General features: G+C 41.3%; 1 protein-coding gene across 1 annotated transcript in view; it reads left to right on the forward strand.

Moving 5' to 3' along the window:
* LOC147911623 (steryl-sulfatase-like) overlaps positions 1-18,273 on the forward strand; it is a 106,674-nt gene that overhangs the window by 30,882 nt on the left and 57,519 nt on the right. Inside the window, exon 6 of the mRNA XM_087427917.1 lies at positions 9,542-9,678. Within this exon, the coding sequence (XP_087284043.1) occupies positions 9,542-9,678 (137 nt within the window). The remainder of the gene's footprint in view (positions 1-9,541; positions 9,679-18,273) is intronic.

Consider the following 18,273-nt stretch of genomic DNA (forward strand, 5'->3'; position numbering starts at 1 on the left):
ATGATACTCAGCTTCTAGGGTGAGTCACTTTTTTACAACATGTGGTATTTTGACAGAAATGATTGAATCTATAATGTCTAGGAAGACTCATATAATGACAAGGCATTTGATTGGGTTCCTCAGTATATGACTTTGGGAGGGGACCAAAACAAATTTGATTATCATAAGGATATTGTAGCCCAACCGATTTGTCTTGATTATATTGAGGATTCTGCAATTTTCTTCCAGAACTAGAGCTTTAAGGTGTTCTAGCAACACCATAGTTGGAGGTTATGATTATGGTTACTGAGTTATAATGAAAGGGTTTATTCTTCAAAATAGATGATTCCAGCGTAAATGGCTGTTGCCCATATTGGAACAATGCATGCATGGTGAATGTTAGTGAAAATACTAGCATTTGTATACCACAATGCTATTCACAAAAAGCTTCTTACATACATTATCTGAAGGTACAAACATTTAAGGCATTAGGTAAAATTGTCCTCCTGCGTTATATTAGATATCTGATTCGCTGAATGTGAAATCCAAGAATCTTGAGAGAATTGCTATTAATATGCCACCCAAGGGTCAGAACAATGGTGAGACCACCATATTTATAAAAAATGTTTTTCAACGATCTGAAGACACGTTTGTATGTATTAGTTTGTCACCAGAATATCCTGAATAATTTAGGCGGGTTTTACCACCTTTGTGAGAAATGGATTTAGAGTTAGTTAGAAGCAGGAGAAGGGAACCCTCATCAAAGCAATGACAATGTTTGTGAAATTTATTCAGATACTTTTGAATTCGAACTTTCCCAGTTGAAACTGGTGCCTTATTTCGATGTATTAACATGAAAAACAATTTTTGAGTACACAGCTCCCCCTCAGTTCATATGTCAAAGGCAATGAGGAAAATGATTTAAACTCTTATTTCTAAAATTTATATTCTCTCTCTAAGCCTTGTTGCTGAAATGATTTATACTCAAGGGCTTGTTCTCGAGATGCTAACTTGAGATGTGAAGATCTCAATGACGGGGGCGGGAAGCAAAGATACTTCATTGGTTTGAGATGCTCTCAAATGAGGTCTGCCTAGACAAATTTGGGACGTGCCCTGAGATTACAAGCATGGATTTCCAAGCTGAGGAGAGTGATGGTTTGGAATATGTAACCATGCACCCTAATCCCTCATCCTAATTTACACTTTTAGAAATAAAGTTTATCTTGGGAAGATGCTTCTGCTGTTGAAGAGCTAGATAATTAGCTGACCACGTGTTATAAGCTGTGTGGTAATTCAAGAGACAGGTCATCCCTAATACACTTCAATTAGCAAGATGTCCTTGTTGCTTTTACAGGGAGGAATGAATGCAGATTTTTAGAGATCCCCAACCCTCCTTATGCACCTGAATGACGGATCCTGCAATTATCACAGCTTTCTCCCTTTGCCGTTACTATTTTCAGTGCTCAGTGAAACAGGTCGAACTTGGGTGCACAGTGCGAATGGTGGCACAGCACGGGGCATGTTCAAGTGTAACTGACACTTGCCAAGTGGTTGCCAGTTATGCACCAGGATATACAAGTCATCCTGGGCATATTTCACACTCATCACCTCTTTCACACTACAAAATGACCTTGCAAGATGGGTAAAGAGATGTCTTCTTGCAGAGGAGTTTGAGGCTCAAAAGTTTTGAGTGATAGCGAAAGCCCTGCAGCTAATAGTAGAGACTGGACTAAAAACCACAGCTAAATCTCAGGGGAGGCTCTCACCAGGGGTAGAGTGGACCTTAAGGAGGTTAGTGCCTTCTTTGCTCTGCCATCTACTCTGTCAACTTACTGATAAGGTCCAAGTACGTATTAGTTGGAAGAAGACCAGGAAATGGAACAGGTGTCTCACCACCCCTTCTCCAAGTGTAAGAGTCCAGGTCTAATGCCCCAAAAGGAGAATGCATCCTGGTAATTCTTATATAAGCTCTAAGGTCAGTAGTACAGTCATTACCAGGGTGATGGAGAAGGATCTGGGTATTCTGAAAAGAAAATAAAGGCTACATGGTGATGGGTGAATTTAGCCAGTTAATTTTATTCCCAAAGTAGTTTTTCTTTAGTTCAAGTCAAGGCTACATTTAAAAAGGTGTGATGCCGGTGGTTAGAACGAGATTCACATTTGACGTCGTCCTCAATAGAGAGAGGTGAACCTTGGTCATTCTGCTGCTTGAAGAGTCAGGCATGTTGGCCCCTTTCCGCCTTGAATTTGCTGAAAACAATGCCTCATTACTGGGAAAAACATTTCAGTTGAAAGAAACCACTCTGTTTTTCTCTGCAAATGCACACATGTTCACTTTGAAGAGGAAATTTCCAAGAACCATGATGACTTTGTAGACACCCACATAATGTGTGTGGTTTATGGTATCCAGTTACTGGATTTATAAATTCATATGAAATTTACCATGAGTATTCTGTTCTCCAGGCCCCAGTTTATATGTTTTATCAACATATTCAATATATGTGTGTGTGTATTTTAAGAGGCTATAATTGGAAGTGAAATAAATGCTAATAATTTTCAGTTAAGCCTAATATGGGACATCTCTTATGTCTTTAGCAATGGGTCTACTGGAAAACAAATCCAAAATCTAGAAATGACATAGAGTTCTATTTTTAATTTCTGATTGCCCAGAGTGGTGAGATCTCCTTTTTCTGACTTGAACAAACCCTGATCCCTGACTGTTCTCCACAGGGAAGCCACCATGACATCAGAATTATGGAAAGTGTGAGGAACCAGGGGAGACAACATCTACATGGCAAGATTATGCCGTTAGTGGAGGGTCGTGGGGAACAGCCCCTTCTACCATTTTCTGTGGTCTTTAGTTTTACAGTAAATAAATACTTCTCTCTACAAGCATTGCTTGTGTAATCCGAATGTCCTCAAATCTGTGACAGCTGATAAATGTATCATTGGGAGATATGACCTTTTCTCCTCTTCTGCCATCACAATTGGACACAGAGTCCTGAAATGCATTTACAAGGTACCTCCAACCCAGCCTTTCACATTTCCAGCTGGGCCATGGTGTAAGTGGCCATGATGAATAGCTGTGACTTTGCACAAAGCTTCTTTTGAATAAAGGGATCATGGGATGATTTTATTAGCTTAAATAAGAGTTTAAGGCAGAATGGAATAGGGGCGATATTGATTTTAATTCTCGGTGAGAAAAGTAAATCAGATTAAAGATTAAGGGCAGTAGACAGGGACACACACATGTTCAGAAGTGGGAAGGTTAAATAATTAAAGAATTGCCTTGCTCAATAAAGGTAGATACCACTTGACTGGTTTCTAATTTTCATGGGCCACCAGGATACCAATTTAGGAACAGAGAGATTCTTTGGAAGAGCCCCTTATCCCAGGCCAACCAATGCTGCAAGCTGAATACAGTCATGGAAGGGATGCTTGTCTTTCGCCATATTGGGTCCAGGTCCACAGCATTCCCAACTTTATGCAGCGTGGATAAAGGACTCTCAGACCTTCCTTTTTTCATCAAACCCGGAAATCACTTCTGTGCCCTGGGATTATGACCTAAATTGGAGTTAGGAAGCATGAGCTTTGCTATGTCAGGCATTGAAGCACAAAGACACAGGGGTCCATGTTGGTGAGGAAATGAGTGATGAGTGGGGCCCAAGGGCACTGGATTTGATCCAGCTCATTCAGAGTGGTGACTCCAGCTAACTGCTGTCCTGCAGGAATGCACGCTAGAGCTGCTGACTTCCCAACCTTCAAGAGAAATCAGAAATACCTATTTTTTGCAGGGGGAACAATTTTAGGAGAATTTTTTTTAAAGGAAAACTTCTCAATTTTTTAAATACTAGCTCATTTTTTAGCACTTGGTCCCAATGTTGAATGAATTGCTACGCTTTCCGTGCCTTAGAATGGATACCAGTTATGGTCTCTTCCCAGGTTCTCTCTGGTGAAGCATGAGGGTCTTCTGCCTCTGTCCTTCATGGGCTTCTCTCCCCGTCTCCAGGCTGGGAGTGAACCTGAAGAATAGATAATCTATCTTTATATTGTGCATCAAAATAATAACAGAGGTATTCCTAACAGATCAGATTTACTCTGATGGGATTGATATAGGCTATCTTGTTTGTTTTTCTTGGAGGGTCCATCCAAGAGGATGCTCTCCCATCCTTTTAGGGCACTCCTGAGCTGTCTGCATTGCTCACTCAGCCACACTTCCTCTAGCTGCTTCCAGAACAAGTAATGATGAACCCTTAGGCTCGGTGGTCCCCATTCGCTGCTCACCTGCATTGTCCCCAGAGATAACCTATGAAGACTCTTGTGTCCACCTATCCAGGAGCTCCTCCAGAGAGGAAGGGTCTTGGTCTAGAAAGCTTCTAGACTCTACCACTGCGGGGAATGGGCAGTGCCTCTTGTCAATTTGTTATGAATCTTATAATCTTTGCCAGGGACCAAAGAGAACACAGGTGGACTTGAAGAAGAAGGAGGAGGAGGAGGTGGAGGATAAGCAGAAGCAAAAGAAATCATTATTCAGACCATTCTCATTCTCTTCCAGTAGTTCAATATCTAGAAGTTCAGTATCTTCTACTGTCTGGGTTAGGATACTTAATGAATTAATGCCAGGTAATTTAAAACCAGAAGCATCAAAACATCCTCCCTCCACCTGTTCTATCATGGGGCTCGTGGATGAACTCAGGCACTTTAATGCAAGTTCAGAATGGGCTTGGGGAGTTGAGGGTGATAATGGATGGTGTCCCTAGTCTAGCATCCTCAGTTTATTTCACAGTGGGTAAAAAGCCATGTAATCTAAAGTAACATTACAGAACCACAGGCAAGGCTGTCTGTAAGGCATCCTCTCACAAAGAGAGACCAGTGTGAAGCCCCACAAATGAGGCCAATGTAGGGAAGCTGGGATACTTGTCGTAGCTAGAAGGATGCAGGCAAGATTGAAGTCAGGGCAGCATTTTAAGTCTAGTTACGCAAATTGACATGGATGTCTATTTCATCTACTTATGTTTTTGTGGGGAGGAGCTGGCTTTCATAGTTTTTGTGTCTTGGTTTTTACTTTTTAGATATATCTTCATTTTTCTATGGTTATGAAAGTAACGTCTGCAACTTTAAAAAATTAAAGCAGCATAAAAATGTATAAATTAGAAAGTTAGAATTGTTGCTGGTCTTCACTGCTCCACCCTAACCACTTGCCTTCCCCAACCCAACATACAGCAAAGCTGACGTGTTCGTGATATGTTTCTGGGCATCTTTCCGTGCATATGGGTTTTTATTGAAAAACTTATTCTGAATTATTGAATGAATAGTGTGGGGCCACATGCCGTAGAAACCGTGCTTTTAGCTCACCAGGTAAATTCCCAGGATATGTCTCTGACATTGTCCATTTCCTTATCTCTGAACATCGTACATGGGAATAGCTCAGACCCCAACGTTCTTATGGAAAGCATTCACATACACGGGCACACTTTGTGAACCTTTGCCATCGGCCTCTCTCCAGGAGCAAGTTCTGACCCCTGCCGGGTTGAGATATGTTCTCCTTCTCTCTGTCCATCATCTGATGCGCTCTCTCATGGCCCCTAAAGCAGCTCAGACCAATCATTAATGCTCTTGTCTGGACTGTGGGTTGCTGATGGCAGGGTCCGGTCCAGATCACCTTTGTATTTTTAGTGCCTAGTATCATGTCAGCAGAACATTCTTTCAGTAGATGCGAAATGCGTTGATGGAGGAAATGAACAGTGGGATGTATACATCTATCTGCTGTACACAGTGGTGGTCACACGAGCTCCACTGGGTGGCTATTGAGGCCATTATCTGCTTCATGCCATACTCTAATCACCAGCATCCGAGGGCTCTCAGAAAGAATCCACAGATATTCCTATTTGCATTCCAATTACTTCCTCTGCTGACTCAAGTTGGGACACCAGGTGAATAATAAAGGTCAAACCCTCAGCTGAGAAATATTATATTCAAGACCTCCGTGGCAGACAGAAAAAAATAACACCATAGCCATCTTCTTGCCTAGATCTTTCACTCTCGCATTTATAGGATGTAAATCCTTTGATTCTGAGATTGAAATGATTGCAGGTTGCTGGGAAGGCGCAGAGCTGCCTTCTGTATTTTTAACAAATAGAGGGAAGGCATGTAGCGGCTGAAAGTTCTCTCTTTTCACACAGCTTGCAAGACAGTGGCAATAAATTTTCAAAAGAGTTGTTTACTGAAGTGCTCCAGCTAATGAAAAAGGAGTTAAGCTGCTATTGAGAAATCTCCCTCCCACCTACTCGTTGAAGTGTCATTCAGTTTTCAAGGTTGTAGAGACCAAGGGAGACCCAGGCATCCTGAGCAAGCCTGGCCGGGACTGAAGTGGCCTTTCCTGCTCTCTTGAAGGATATTGCTAAACGAGAATTCCTTCGCCTGCGAGCAAGCTGTCAGTCACCCCCAGGTGTGTGAAGGGCAGCCGATGGTTTGTGTCTGTCTAGCCCACATTCCACCGCTGAATATACCTCTATTCCGGAATGGTAAATCTTCATGGTATGGTGTTTTTGCAAGCTGGGTATGCTTTTCTACATTTTCTGGGTTTGTTTTTGTATATAAAACCTGATCACTCTGCTTGGACACCCAGGACCTCGGCAGGTATCTGTGCTGTTTAGTCTACTGAATGAAAACTGGTGCTTTGCAGGGAGATGATAGAAAAAGAATTCTATAAATATGCATATTTTTATAATAAACGCATTGATGGCCTTTGCACCTTCCACTGAGGGACCTTTGCATTCCAAGACAAAAGCCACATTCCGTGGCTTTGATTGAACTCCCAGGTGGTGCGTCTTCCACTTGAGTGCTCTTACTACCCTCATTGTGAATGGCGTTTATCTTGGGCTCCCTTATTTGCTTGTTGTGCCAATTTGATCATTTATTTTTTCACGCTCACCTCACATTTAAAGTGTCCCGATCACGTGATCCTGCCAAAAATGTTGACTGCTGCCTCATTCTTCTTCTTCTTTTTTTTTTTTCAAGCTGTTGAGAATGGAACAGCTCTTCAGTCTCAGCAAATTCTATCAGTTACATCCTGTGTTTCCGGCCATGACCATATACGTGCTTGGAAGATTGACTTTTTACGCTTCCTCATCCATTTTCCTGAACTTTAAATCCAAAAATACATGGGAGAACAGATGAGAGTGAAATTGTACCCATACATAATGTAGCCGTCTATTTACGGACGAGTATAAAGAGTGTAATTTCATGTTCATTTTGGGGAATCGAAGCCAGTGTTTAGGGCCATGATCTGCTTCTTGAGAATGAGGTGCAGTTTGTCCAGGTATGAATAAATTTCCCCCAGAATGACTAGGATGGAGGCTTAACAGGCTGCCCTGTGTGGCAACAGTCCATAATATATCATGGCTTATTTTCACTTCTTCCAGGTTCTTCAAGGGCATCTACCCTTAGAAGTAGCCAAAGGGATACCTGAATGCCTTGGTAGACATCCACATGTGTAGATCCTCAGCGAGGATGATAGCTCCAGTGGTTCCATCTGGTCATTTATGTCTGTTGTTTTCTTTCTGAGTAGTGATGGTGAGAGGTATGGACCAGATATTATGGGTTCTAGTTCTCATGCCTTCTAATTCCAGTTAATGGGAGAATTGGGACAAGCCACTTATAAACTTTTTTTTTTTTTTTGCTTTCTTAAACATGAAATAATAACGAAATTCCTTCGTTTTATACTCTTGGGGAAAAAAAAGAAGTGACACAATTCTCCTCCAAGCCCTGGAGCTGTAAAGCACTACACAAATGATTAACAGTAACTTGCTGAATTTGATGTGTTTTCAGAGAACAGGAGGTGCCTGGCTCACTCAAAGTGTGATGTTGTGTGCTTATTTTGTTTCAAAAGATGAGGAATAGATCAATGCAAGGAGCGACCTTAAAAGGAAAGTGATAACCTGTAGATCTGAGGAGCTGACCCACGAGGTGCTGTGTGGGCTGAGGGAACCCAAACTATATTCATGCTAGGAAATTAGAAATGCATTTAGGAAAGTATGCATCCGCTTATTTATCAGAGGTCAAGTTACTAGAATTGTGATACTCAATTCTAAATTTGAAATGTTTTTGGTTATCTTGAGGAGTTAAGGTATGAAGTAAATATATAAAAGCAATGTTGATTTAATTAAATAGATTATTTCTTAAAAACTTTTGCTGGTTGGCAAAGATGCTCAACAAGGGGGATGATCCCTTCAAAATGACCGAGACTTCTGACTTAGGTTAGAAGCCCAGAGACATATATATATATATAATAATACCTACTCTAGAGCAACTTTTACATAAACCGTGTTGCATTGATGCATTCCCTAAGTTCACTGGACTGCTGGGTGCAACTGCCAAAGCTGAGAGAGCTGTTGCAATATTTCATCGATTAACAGAAGTTTACTGTACTTATGCTACCTGCAAATCACCGTGCTGGTGCCAGGAACACATAGATGTAAATGACATGCCAGGTCTAGTGGGAGAAGGAATGCACACAAATTATTCTTAGGTAGTGCAGCAAATGCTTTATTAGAAATTGCATTCGTCCATCCATCCATTCATTCACTCACTCCTTCATTTGTGCCCCAATAGCCTTCAAAAGGGCACTCACTCAGTACTCCCTTTTAGCCAGAAAGGAGTTGCCGATGCTTTCCTGGACAAAGATAAAGATTGAGTCTATTATGTGAAATCAAAATGCAGCAATTAAGTGCATTTCTCAGAGGTCAACTAGATGTGAAGAGGAAGTGATGTGACTTATTGATCCCTTTCAGAGACTTGGGCATGAACCTCTTGACCTTCCCACAGTAACCGGGCTCACAGCAGTTGTCAAAGGGGCCACATGTTGACAGTGACTCATAACTCTTGAGCATCTGTGTGTTCTCACCAATTACAAGAGACTCGGTTTAGGTGCACTCTGAGTTAAGAAATGCTTTTGCAATAACATGAAACTCTGCAGATTATAGATTTGGGTCAGTTCGAAGAAAGTTCCATTTAACCTCCAAGATTTCAGTGTTGACAACTGCGTGTTCATTTTGGGAGATTTGTTCTATAGTGGAAGGGGGGTAATATGGCAGAACACAGAGTTGAATTGGCAATAGAAAGGTGTTGATATAAGAAATTGACAACTCAAGATTCTGTCTTTACTAGGTAGTAGTGTGTGTGTGTGTGTGTGTGTGTGTATTCCAAAGAGAATACTCTTTTGAAGGTGCTTGATTTCCTATTAATCGCTGTATAGAAAGGGAAGAATAGAATTCAAGATAAAAAGCAGCCCGTCTCCACCACATTTCTTCCTGAGTTGTGTCATCAGAGAATGTCTCAAGGACGTAGCACTTCAGTCTGCTAATCTGTAGAGGGTAACAGTGAGTTGCTTCATAGAGACACTGTGGAGACTTCCCTTTCTCTGCATAAAAGGTACAATATTAGGCATCATTTTGTGGTGTTTTCTGAATTTTCAAATGGCATTGTGTAATAATAGTTTGATCCTAATCAGAACAGTGGCAAATGTGTTTATATTTCTCTTGGGATTTTTTTTTTGCCCCAGGAATGCCGAGACACCATTTCTGCTTGTCCTGTCTTACCTTCACGTGCACACGGCCCTCTTCTCTTCCAAGGACTTCGCCGGCAAAAGTAAACATGGCGCTTATGGGGACGCTGCCGAGGAAATGGATTGGAGTGTTGGTATGTGTCTTTATCTTCGATATATACTTGAAAGGTGGCTGAGTCTTTTCCTCCTTCTAGCTTATTTCCTGTGAATTTCTACCTGTGTTCCTGATGCCTTTATAGAAAGCAAATATGGTTTGTTTGTTTTTTTCCCGAGAAAGGTAACCAAACAAATACTAATTCTGAACAGTAAACAGAATACAAAAGGCATCTTCAGCCCCAAGTGCGTGATTGAGGTTGTCGATGGATGCATTGCCAGGGAAAGTCTGGGCCTGTGGGCCGGTGATCAAAGACATTGATGGAGAAAAGGATCCAAGGCGTTAGTCCTTAGCATCACTTCTTCTAGTAACAATTAGATATGAGCAACACCTCGTCTTTAGCAAAGTTAGGTAAGTGGTGGATTTGGGATATCTGGAAGAGTCTCTCAAGGCAGCAGCCGAGGGGTCTTCCATGGGTGCTCTTATCATCGCTGCAAAAGTCCATTGTGTTTCCTTCTTCTAGAGGTTGTGTTCTTCCTGCTGCATCTCTGAGGACTGCAAAATTCCCATGTTCTTCTGTTCCCCTCCTTCTTCCTCAGCAAATTACCCTCTTCCTGAGGAATGTGGCATTTTGTCAGAGGTACTGAGAAGACTTCTTATTGAGGCTGTCTTTAAACAATAAATCTTTCTCATCTACATGACATAGTCGTGGCCATGCTTTCCTCGAGTTTCTTTTGCACAGCTAAGCAGTCTCGGGTCGATTCCATAGTGTGGAGGAGAAGTCTTAGTAGCGGGTTAGCAATAGGATGGAAAATCAGTGGGCTCCGAACTTCTCGTTCACTTCCTGTCTTTTCTAGTGATATCGTCTCTCAAGATGACATTGTTGGTCCATCTGGACAAAATTGTCCAAAGGTCACCAGTCAACCAGGTTGCTTAGGCTTTTCATATATTTGCTTTCTTTTCCTTTTTTTTCCTTCTCTCTTTCTTGTTCTTCTTTTTTTCTGTGGACTAAATTAATAGTTTTTAACTTTTTAATCTAAGTGTTTTGGAAATACTTGAACATTGCCACAGAGTGTTTTTGGTTGGTTTGTTTTAAGCAGCAAATTGAATGTGATGATGGTCACCTAGTGTGGTGATCGTAAGAACAAGTTTTGTTTTGTCTTTTAAATCATGGAAGGAGTACCATCTTAAGAAACAAGAAAACAAGACCCTTATTCTAGCTTCTAGCTCTTCAACTGTCTCTGGAGACTTGAGAGATGTCTTCAGTCTCCAGGTCTCAGGGTCCATCATCTTGACATGAAGGATTCAGACAAAGCCAGTTCTAAGTTTCTTTCTTCTTGAACACTCTGTCATCCTGTGAAATAATATAAGTGAGTACACATGGTGAACACAAGGAAAAACAAAACCAGAGCATTCCCCCAAATGAGATTGATAAGAAAAATCCATTATACTTAGAGCTTTTACATACAGCAATACAAGCCTGCCTCCTTTTATTTTTCTTTCAAAGTGTTGCACGTAAGTCAATTTACATTTTCCACACTGTGGTAGTGTAAATCAGTAGACTATTTTGTAGTGTGAATCAGAAACTAAAGGAATAGTTTATCTCTTTAAAGAACACTCTATTTTAATGTAATAGGTTTCTTATACAACTCTAAGACATTGCTTGGCTAGCAAGCAAGTTCATGCTGGTATCATCACCCTTACTGATTAATTTTTATTTAATTTTAATGGCATATATACCTACACTGACTCATTAAGAAGTCTAACTTCCAATGTTTTTCTACTATGAGTCCCTCTAGAGTAGAATGGAGAGTATTTTTCAATTTTCAAGATCTGTATTCAATTCTGATATAATATTAATAGATGATTGTGTTCTTTCTTTTTTTGCCAAAAAATAAAATCCTTCCCCTAAGCCACTACGTTAATTTCTCAGGATATTTCTGTGATTGTAAGTCCAATACGCCCAAGCGTTTTGAGGAACATTCCTTCCCTCCAAGAAGAGCCTTTCATTATTACACAGAAGGGTGTAGCATTCTGAATAATTATGTAATAAGATAAAATGGGGATATTTGCTCAAAAAGAAATGCTCCCTGCACAAGGGGTAGCTGAGATAGAAAGAATTCAACAGAGAGGGCAGACCTCTGTCAGTCAGAGCGTTTTCTTTCAAAATTTTTGGAGGCAGCCTGATTATATGGAGCATAGCTTTCTTCCCTTTCTCCAGGTACCTGTAAAGGCATATTTGTAACAAAGAACCTTTATTATTTAATTGTCCATCTTGGCCAATTCCACCCCATGTCATCACGGTTTACTGCCTTATCCTTAGCTGTGGGATTGCTCTATCTTGTGTTGTTATAATAACTGAGGAAAGACTGACCACACATATACGAAAGGGGCGTTGCAGTAAAACCACACGGGGGGGAGCTCTAATACCGCTATGCCATTCGAGGGGTGGTCAACACTCTAATAGTCACAGCTACCACCTGTTAAGTGCATGTCCCACACCTGGCCCCAGACGGGCCTCACATTCATTCCCTCCCTTTGTGCTGTCAACAGTCCATGCAGCAGGTAACATGGTCATCATTCTTATTGTACCGGTAAGGCGGCGAGGCTTGGAGAAAGTTAAATACACTTGCCTCGGGTTACAGAATTAATCAGGGATGAGCAGGAATTCAAATGCCCAGAGCCTGAAGTCTATACTACCTCATTCCACTGCCTTCCATGCAATGAGAAAGGCTGCGTCATAGTGGTGTACAGTCAACAGTGAATCACAGGGAAAGAGCTAGTTCATTCATTAGGCACGTTTATTGGATGCCGACTGGGTGCCTAATTTTTTGAGGGGGAGGGAAGGATGCAATAATGATAAGACCCTTGGCTTAAGAGAATTTAGGGGCTACTGAGGGATTTAAGATTCTTCCAGGAGATCTTATAATATCACAGAGCAGAAATGGAGGAATGGATGTCCCAAGCAAGGTGGCAATAACGTACCTGAGCAGTTTGGAAAAGGGAAGGGCAGGCGCCTGTGGCCAGTGGATGCAGCCAGCCCCATCTTTTCAGCAAGACGCACTGACAGTCGAATCCTTTGGGCAATCGTGCAAAGTCTGATTTTCAATCCCTATTAATTCTGAACAACGGAGCACTGGGGAGGAACAAATGGGTAAAATCTCAGTGTTTTCAAATGCTCACCAAGGATTTTGGGGGCGTGTCATTCTAGCTGTTTTTCTGGAAATGGAGTGACATTTACCAGAGTCCTATGAATGGGTCAGGGGTGGAGGGGGGTGTAGAGGGTGCACGTGGAGGGATGGACGTTGTTCCCACCAGTGGTATCTTATTTGTGGCTGGTACCTTTGCAGTGGTCACAGCTCGTCTGTCAGGTGGAATTTTGCATGCAATCAGCATTTATTTAGAGCCCTGTGCTATTAATAGAACCACAGGAAGGAATCACAAATCAGTGCTTGCTCAGGATCAGACTAGCAAATTCTGTATCCTACAAAGAGAGATGCAAGTCGAGAACAATTAAGGTGAATGCTAAAATAAATCTCTGGCTTCAAATCAGACCTTTGTATTAAAAATATATGTAGATGCTTGCCACTGCTAAGGGTTGGGATCCAGTGGCTTATGTGGGATTCTTTCTTTCAAACAAAAACTGTAAGCCTTTTCTTAAGTGGAAGAAACACAAACCATCCTAGTGGGACTCCTGAAGTCTTCAGAAGGAGTTTGATTTCCGGTTGTTCAGGATCTGTAATGTGGTACCCCCTAGTGGCTGTCTCTGATAAGGCAACCCTCAGTTTCTCCTCTTGGTGTCTTTCCCTCTGGGGCGCTGGACCTTCTGTGGGTGCAGGATGAAACAGAGAACCAATAAGAAGGAAAAATAATGGATGGATTCATGGAAAATGAACTGAGGGGAGGGTACAGAATGAATTCCTCTTTTCCATGCCTGACATATAGTTAAGCATGGGCGACATAGCATCAATGGCCACACATCAAATCTGTCTTGAGGAATGGAGAATAAATTGGAGGGCCTCATTTAGCAAGAGGTCAGGAGAGTCACAAGAACCTCAGGAAATACAAGAAAACTCTGCAAATGAGGAGAGTTGGATATTGCAAACATACAGTATAATTCTAACTAGGGTTTGGCTCATTGGATATGAGTCTAATGGATTATCCATTTAAAAATGGACTCTTTCTAAGACCATTGAACTAAAATAGTTGTGGGAGCCTGAAATGCAGTGTGTGATAAATAGCCCCTCCATTAATAGGTTTGTTTACCTGGGCAAAAGTACTCTGGTTGAGTTTATGTAGAAGATGTCTACTCTTAGAATGCTATAGACCAGGCCCATGGTAGCTGCTCCACAAGTAATTTTTAAAGGTGAAATCATGGGGACCAGGTGCCTGATATTTGCAAGGCCCTATCCAAGGTGCTGAAATGGCTAGGAAAGCATGGCTTCTGTTACATATGTGGTCCAACTGTGGGATTGGATAAGATTGCTTTGCTAGAATATTAAAAGTGGTTGAGCAGCTTGTGACTCAAGATTTATCTCCATCTAAATCCAGGGTAAAAGTTTAGAAATCAACCTCCATGTTTTTATTCCTGGAAAACTAATGCTGCAGGACGTAAAAAAGCAATGCCAATATTCTCTTTTTCATTCTTTCATTCTTTTGTTCCCTATAGAATGTAATCTGAGCCATAAGGCTGTGTATTTCTCTTGGGATTCAATATGTCAATTTTCTATGTCGAATTTTTTGAACGCTCTTATTCTTGATAAATGGGACCTTCTTTAAAACATGAAAATAATGTGCTCACTTCTGATGCATACTGAAAATGGAAGGCCCACCAGAACATTCAAAGGAAGGGCAAAACAGGGAGAATCCCTGAAAGAAAAATGAAAGAGCCACCAGAGACAGAAGAAAGACTAGGAGAAGTGAGGTCATGGAATTCAGGGGTGAAGAGCATTTCAAAAACGGTGATCAACACCAGCTAGGACATCTGAGGCATCATTTAAAGAAGGGGTGAAAAGGGACCGGTGGATTTAGTTACTATCAACTTGAGGATTGTAGTGGCTTGCAGAGCGAGTGATGTTTGAGGAACTGGGGGTCAGCGAGGTTGGCTATCCCTTTCAAGAAGCGTGGAGGAACTTGGGCAGAGGAATGACTTACTGGACTGAGTCTGAGCTCAGCTCTGCTTGGAGGGAGACCAAGAGTCAGGGGTTGGCATCAGTGTGTGGAATTGTGCAATTTTCAGTCCAGTGCTGGGGCAGAGAGAAAGATCATTGAGTTGACTGATGATTGAAATTTTGCCGGGGAGTGTCACAAAAGATGAGTGGGCATGGGAGTTTGGGTGATGAGCAAGAGAACAACTGAAGGAGGTGGCAGACTCTGGGAGGAGAATGAGGAAAGAAGGGGCTGGTGGCTTGGGGTGATGGATTGGAAGTCCAAGCAAGATTGTAGGAAAGGTGTTGAAAGGCCAGAACAAGGTGAAAGTGTTTACATTCAGAGGTAGAACAATTCCGAGTGTTCACAGACCCGTGACATGCATTTAGGACAACGAATGAAGGACTAGAAGGCAAATTCCTTGTGTGGAGCAGATCAAGGAACTGGGAAGGCAGGGCGTTCAGCTGGCGCCTTCATTGTGACAGCACACAGGCCCAGGAGGGCAAGCTCGGCCGTCCTGTGATTGCTAGGGCTGATTACCTTCCTTTGCTTTCAGAGCAGAGGTTTATGAGTGGGCGGGGAGTGTGGAAGGATAATGGTCCACTTTACAGAGAGGAATGTAGAGCCATTATGGACCACATGTTCATTAACTGAGTTTCCAGTTTATCAAACACTCGCTCAAAATTGAGGCTTGGAAATTATTTCAGTGGTTAGTCACCAGCCCAAGTTCCAGGTTTTTAACAGGTTTCAGGGAGGAAGGGAGGTAATTCATGCCCACGGGCTTCCAGCTCTGTACAGCAAAGCCCTATCTGTCTCCTCAGTAACATGAAGGCTATGTGATGAGAGAAATGCTCATAACACACGACTCACAGTCACTTTGCAGCTATGGTGTGTGTCACGGTGAACTGTGCTGGGGATGCGCTTTTATGTGATCTGAACCAGAACGTAGAAGTGTTCTGTCATAAAACTCTTATGCTTTAGAAGGAAAGCAAGCAGTCTTCTGCAGCAAAAGTTAGATATGGAGTAAATTCTTTTTTTTTCTTTTTGTTTTTTTGCTGAGGAAGATTCGCCCTGAGCTAACATCTGCTGCCATTCTTCCTCTTTTTTTTTTTTGTATGTGAGCTGCCACCCCATCGTGGCCATTAACAGATGAGTGGTGTAGGTCCACACCCGGGAACCCGAACCCAGGCCACCAAAGCAGAATGTGCCGAACTTAACCACTAGGCCACCGGGGCTGGCCTGGGAGTGAATTCTTAAATGTCTTTTTAGTTTGCATTTTTGTTTAAAAGTATGCTCTGTAGAGTTTAAATAAAAGTAAATAGTGTGGCCCTGGCTCCAGAGTAGACAGAATGATGGAAAAGAACAGGAAGCCCAGAAAGAGAATCTCATGTAAATTTAAAGGTGGCATTTCAAGGGAGATGGCTGAGAAGAGATGACACATTAATTGCAGTAGGATGATTAAACTTTTGGGAGACATTATAGTTACCTCACTGGTGCCTGGCGCTGTAGTAAGTGTTTTCCATGCCCTTAAAAGATGTGATGATGGTGACAGTGATGATGATGAAGATGAAGATGGTGATGATGATGATGATGGTGAAGAAAATGATGATGAATGATACCAATAATGATGAAGATGATAATGAAAACAATGAAGATGAAGAGAAGGAGGAGAAGAAAAGGAGGAAGAAAGTGCTGATGGTCAAGATGAAGTCAATTTTACAGGGAACTGAGGTCTAGAAATGAGGTCATATATGGTGGCTAGGATTTTAATCTTGTTCTGTCTTCCTTACTATATGCTATATGTGCTATACTGCTGTTCCCCATTTATCTAAATAAATTCCCCATGCAGATTGAATTTGGAAAATGGAACTGCTAAAGAATGCAAGAAAATATAGTGGGATCTATTTATCTGGTATATAGTTGAGAAAGGTCTTTCTAAGCATAAAAGCAAAGGAATAAATAATAAAAGAAAAAAATTGCTGGGTTTAATGACATAAAATCTAAAATTTCCTGATGTCAAAAAAGCAGTAACAGACTAAAAAGACAAATGACAAACCAGTTAAAAAGCATGTGCAGCATCTATGTAAAGTAAAAAGAAAATCCTCACGATAGAGAAAGGGCTCATACAAAGAAATTGATAAAAAGATAATACTAGAAAAAGGAATTATTTATACTAATTTATTGTATCAGCTAACTACACATTTGCTAGCAATGATCATTACGATTTAAAACAAAACAAAAAAATCTTTGCTAATATGATGAATGAAAGAGGGCAACTCTTTTTGAAAAGTTATATATGCTGCATTATATTGATTCCTGAAGAGGTCAGACATTTTCCTTGTTTTGTTTTTTTTCAATTAAACAAACAAACAAAAAATGTATTGAAATTTATCAAGTGGGGTTGGCACGGTTTCTTAAGCCCTGTACTCTGAGGATGACGTGGTGAAGAGCTACGGCACCCGAATCTTGCACAAGTTTGCCTCTGCTAACCATATCACTTTGCTTAGCTTACAAGATGTGTTTTAAATATTCAGCCAACACTTTCTATTCCTGAATCCCAAGGCGTTTATGACGCAATTATTAAAACACTACTCAAGCAACAAATTGGATTTCATTTTCACACTGATGCTTTTCTTTATTGAAAATTCCCTTTTTGAATTTTCAAAAGACTTCAACTTGTCTGGGAGTGTGTGTGTGTGTGTGAGAGAGAGTGTGTTTGTGTGTTTACACATGGTCCTTTTGCATTGTTTCTCTTCAACTGTATCCTAAATACACACTTTTTAAAAATGCGTGAGTTTGTAAAATCTGCCTAATTCAATAACTTCAGTGTGATGCTAATTCCCCAAAGTGGAAACTGAAGTTAAAAAAAAAAGGAAATCCACTAGTTTATCCCAGACTATCAAATCTTGAATGTCTGCTTGGAATGGCAGCTGAGCTCTGAATCAGATAAAATATGACCTCCAGTCCTATCATTGTAAGCTCTTGTGGCCGAGATCGTCATGAACTAGGGCCTGCGGACCGACAGGATCTTCCCAGGGACTTGGGACAGGGCCTGGTAGTACAGCACCTCTGCCTAATGAACAGATTTTTTATTCAAGCAGATCTAGACAGGAGAGAAATGAAATCGTTTCCACTACAGACCCCTGTTTCCCCGAATGCAGGATACATAATGAGGTTTTGAAATGTCTAGGAAATGCTGACAACCCATTAATTGTAAAGGAATGGCTAGTACAGACCCACCTAGGTATAATTTTCTTTCCACGATTGTCAAGCTTGTTTAATGAGCAGACAGTATAAAAATCACATGCTCGATGCAAAGGTATACGCTAAGCTTCAGGACATGTGCCAAAAAATTGAGGGGAATGTGCTGTTGTGCTGTTGGGGAGTTCCTAATGTGTGCTTTCAAAATGCAGGGCTTCCTCAAATAGTACATGTGATGTTGTTACTGGAAAATACTTTTATTTAGGTTCATATTCCTTCCAGCATT

Source organism: Ceratotherium simum, chromosome Y (assembly GCF_057802395.1).
Source record: "Ceratotherium simum simum isolate JZ-2026a chromosome Y, ASM5780239v1, whole genome shotgun sequence".
In the NCBI taxonomy this organism is placed as follows: Eukaryota; Metazoa; Chordata; class Mammalia; order Perissodactyla; family Rhinocerotidae; genus Ceratotherium; species Ceratotherium simum.